Source organism: Pteropus alecto, unplaced genomic scaffold (assembly GCF_000325575.1).
Source record: "Pteropus alecto unplaced genomic scaffold, ASM32557v1 scaffold43, whole genome shotgun sequence".
NCBI classification, from domain to species: domain Eukaryota; kingdom Metazoa; phylum Chordata; class Mammalia; order Chiroptera; family Pteropodidae; genus Pteropus; species Pteropus alecto.
In genome coordinates this window covers 8,933,109-8,937,565 of record NW_006435764.1, presented here as the reverse complement: position 1 = coordinate 8,937,565, position 4,457 = coordinate 8,933,109, and the positions used below count along the sequence as shown (strand labels likewise).

General features: G+C 54.7%; 1 protein-coding gene across 5 annotated transcripts in view; it reads left to right on the top strand.

Moving 5' to 3' along the window:
• STX3 (syntaxin 3) overlaps positions 1–4,457 on the top strand; it is a 71,996-nt gene that overhangs the window by 32,353 nt on the left and 35,186 nt on the right. For 2 of the 5 annotated variants that reach the window (XM_025046313.1, XM_006911254.3), the window contains exon 1: positions 7–110. The exons of 2 other annotated variants lie outside the window; for them this stretch is intronic. In XM_025046313.1, coding sequence (XP_024902081.1) covers positions 81–110 — 30 coding nt within the window. In that variant the 5' untranslated portion in view covers positions 7–80. One more of the 5 variants, XM_025046315.1, reaches the window with a different exon arrangement.

Sequence of the window (4,457 nt, the reverse complement as noted above, 5' to 3'; positions counted from 1 at the left end):
GGGTCGCCACTTCCGGGCGTTCACCTGGGACGCGCTCACCTGGGACGCGCTCACCTGCCTCCGGGCGCTTGGGCACCAGAATGAAGGACCGGCTGGAGCAGCTGAAGGCCGTGAGTCCCGCCGACCCCGGGAACCCGGCGGGCGGGGGCGGCTGCGGGGCTGGAGCTGAGCGGGAGACGGGCTCCCTTTCACTCCCCAAATCCAGGCGGGAGGGGGGCCGGGCCTGCGCTCCCCCAGCCCCAGCCGCATCCCGCGCCGGTCCCGCACCCTCCCTTCCCCACTGAGGTCATGTGCCGGTGATTCATCGCGGGGCCGAGATTTCCCTGGATTCCTCTAGTCTCCCCTGCCTCCACCCCCAAGCTGGACAGCGTCAGTCCAGAGCTGGGATCCGCGGGGGGCACTTGGGCCCAGAGGAGCTCTCTGTGAGGTCCGGGGACACCTCACCACCTGCCGGCTGCTGCCCGGCACTGTGCCGGCTTCCTCCGTTTCCTTCCTGGGGGGCGCGGATGACCTCAGGGTGCCCGGGTGACCTCTGAAGCCGTGCGCTAGGTACATGCCAGGATGGGTCCTACTCCTTGTCATCTGGTGGACTGTAATTATTAATTTATCCCGCGTCCTCGGGACAGCCGTGGCCGGGGCAAAGGATGTGAAGGTAGCTCGCCTCCAGCCCTGCTGCACAAAGGCTGTAAAACCTTAGGCCACTTACTCTTTTGAGCCTCTTGTTTCCTTATCTGTCAGATAGGGGTGATCCTACCTTAGAGATTTGTTATGAGATCAGATGGCACAATGAGACTTAACGTAGAGAACTGTTAAAGCATACCTAGGTTTTGGAGTCAGATATTCATTGACTCAATAAGTAATTACTGAGTGCAGTCTAGGGGCGGGCCCAGTGCTAAGCCCTGGGGACTGGGTGACACAGGCTCTAGCCCTCGACACAAAGTAGCCCATCTACCTGGGAGCTTGTTAGAAGTGCAGAAGCTTGGGCCTCAGTCTGGACCTACAGAAGATGCTTATTCGCCAATATTCCCAGCTGACGCATGATGGTCACATTAAAGTTTGGGAAGCAGGGCCTGGGGAGAACTGGGGCTGCCTGCTGGCCCCACGGCTTACTAGCTGTCTCTTAACCTCTGAGCTGAAGTTTTGTCATCTGTAAAACGAGCGCCTGTGAGGACTCAGCCCCAGAGAGCATGCCGAGCCCTTTGCACGGTGCATGGCACATTGAGGACCAAGAAACTATGATGCTACTAACAGTTAAAGCACTTCGGAAAAGTAGAGACCGCATACAAGTGCGAGTGACTGCGAGGATGACGTCACCGTTGTTTTTCTTTCCCCTCCCTTGTGCCGGGTGAGATCTTCATGACTCTTTCACCTGTTCTGTGTGGCAGGGCAGGGCGATCAGGAAGTGAGAGAAGTCAAGGGGCAGTGGTGGGAGTGAGCCTCCCTGTCCCCTACTTGCTCTTTGTCACCCGAGCCTCACAACCTCCCAGTTACCAACAGGGCAGAAGGTATTGGCCCTATTTTTGTAGAGGAGGAAACTGGATCTCGGCCTGGGTAGGAGGGATGCCGCAGGCCACAGTGCTGGTCAGGGCCTGCCAGGAGAGGGGCCCAGGCTCCTGACCTCACCCATTTGCTCTTTCTCTGATGCACCTTGGCTGGGGAGGCAGAAAGGGAAGAGAGGGTCACTGCCAAGGTCTTCCCATGTCAGCACACCCAGCAGTCCGAACAACGCGAGACTGAACAGCAGGCAGAGGCAGCCTCCTTTCCCTGAGTTAGGGACCCATTTCCAGAGAGCCCCCTCCAATAGCCCACTGCCAACAAAGAGCGAAGAGCCTTCACGGAGCTTGGAATTCCAGGTCTCAATGCAGTTGGCCAGGGAGCCCTGGCAAGCCCGTTTGCTTCTCCAAGCTTCCTTGTTACCGTCTGTGACATGGAGCTAATGTCATGGAGGTCCTGGTGCTTCCTCTCTTTACCTCTGGGGGTTGTGGGGGAAGTAAGACCGTGGGTGGTTCAGTTATTGTGGGAGCGCTGTCCTTACGGGAGTGCTGTTATTATGACTGTGCGGTGGTTATGGGCGTCTGCAAGCGTGGGGGTGCTAGTGTTTTGCAGCAGGGTGATGGGTGGTGACGTGGTGCAGTGAGGACTGGGCCGCAGGTTCAAAGGGTTCTAATTGTGGCCCCGCCACCTAATAGCTGCGTTCTTTATTGCCACTTTCCCTCTCTGTTTCTCTATTCCTCTGTAAAACAAGGAGTTTGGTTGATCTCAGGAGCCCTTTCTGGCAATGTGTACGTTCTGGGTGAAGACTGTTGTTAAGGTTTATATCAATTTTTGGTTTCTAGTCCAGTTGCTTTCCCTTCCAACCCCCAGGAGAGAGGTAGTTCTCACTGCAACAAGATAACCATCTTCTCTCTCTCATTCTTTTTTTTTTTTTTTTTATCAAGGAAGACATTTGTTAATCTGCACGAAACCAATTTCACACTGAGCAGCCTGTGCAATCTCTTTCTGCAGCATCTTTCTAAACCCCGGGGGAGGCGAGGTGATAACTGCCTCCGGATAGCTGGAGGACTGTCACGTGCAGGAAATTCGTTTTGCTCTGTGTAGATAAATGGAGATGTGAAATCGATGGGTAGAAATTAGGACTCTGCACAGAAGCATTTTTAGCGGGCAGAGCTGCCCAAGGATGGGCAGGGTTCGTTGTGAGGGAGGGAGGGAGGGAGGCAAGAAGCTTGTCGGGACATTGAATATGGTAGGGATTTGAGCATCTCTTTGAGGGAAGAGAGGCAAATGCGGAGGTTTAAGGCCTCCATCAACCCTGAGTACATGTGGTTGTATAAAATGATTCATTGTGAACCTGTTTGCGAAGCATCTTTTGGCCTCCGGAGTCCATAGGATTGAGGGCTCAGAGTTACACCTGTAAAGGGGATCGTTATACCTTTCCCACAAGGTCGCCAACAGGGTGAAATGAGGTAATCTGTGATGATCACCCACTATAGTAAACATGGGTTCCCCCAGCTTGAGCAGCATCCACACCAACGGGCATAGCGCCCTGAGGCCCTGGTCGCGAGACCTGGCCTGTCCCTTGCACCGCTCCTCCTGGTGGGCTTTTTCAGCAGCCTGCTTCTTTGATGACAAGGACAGGCTCACCAGGAATGGGCAGTTGCCTACACCCAGCCTGTCTCACCAGGCGGTTCTTGCTGACTTCTCACTAGCTGAATTTCGGAACCACTGAGCCCAGACAATGCCAGTCCAGGAACCTCTTGCCTGGTCCACTGTTCACTCAGCAAACATTTACTGAGCACCTACTATGTTCCAGGCCCTGGGGTGGTGCTGGGGTGTAACGGTGATTAATACATTTAACAGGAAGTTCCCAGTCAGCTAGGGAGACACAGAAGAAACAGACGCAGCGATACCGTTCTCGGGATAGAAGCAGCTGTTGGCCGGCTGCTGGGAGCTGGGGACTGGGCATTAGGGAGTGGGGACACTTCCCAGAGTGGTGCTCGAGTTCAGGTCCCGTTTCAGGTCCTCGTTAAAATCAAGTCTCGTCTCTTCAGAGGCCTGGAGAGTCTCCTAAGAAGAAAGGCGAGGCTCCTGGGTTTCCACGCGCACGCGCACGCGCACGCGGCGTCAGTGCTCTCTAACCTCTGCGCGGTGGCGGTGCTCACCCGCATCCTCTGCCGCCTCATCCTGCGGGGCGACCTCAGGGGCGCGGTGTTAGTTAGGCCAGATAATTGCGTGAAGCCCTGGTCTTAGAGAGGAAGTGGTCATATAAGGAAAAACAAAGGCTGTATTTCACGAACAGAGAAGCCCCCCCCAAATCAAAGGTAGATAATGATGATAGAGAAGCCAGTGATGTGTGAATAAAGGTCAAGGACTTTGGGTCCTGTTGGAGACTGATCTTCAGAGGACCGGGCAGGACTTGGGCCGTACCGGCCCCTCCAAGGCCAGCACCTGATGAAATCGACCACTTGGGGCTCTAACGGCCAGCTTTACTCTTTGCTTTCTGTTCTGTCTCGGGTCCTACAGGGCTTGTCTTTTGCCTTCTTCCCCATTCGAAGTTCTGGTGTCTCTGTGGGATCAGGATGCCTCAGGAACATGGAGCCAAACTTCCCCTTTAAAGCTTAATTCATTCTATAAATAGGTATTATTGAGCCCCTGCTGTGTGCCAGATGCCTTGGGCGGTCACCAATCTTAACATCCCGCCTTGAGAATCTCTTCGTTGAGGTTCCGTCCTTTGGTGGTAACGTTTCTACCCTGCCAGTGATTTCTTCCCCAGCTCTGGGAGAGTCGTCGTGCTGTGAGCAGACAGGAAGCAGAGCGGAGATGAGAGCGATGAGGATTGAGCGGGGGATTACAGACCCATCAGCCAGAGAGGCCAGAAGAGAACATGCCTGGATGAGAGAAGGAGATTAGTTTTATTTTTATTCCTGTGAGTGTGGGGGAGGCTAGGGGACTGGCAGGAG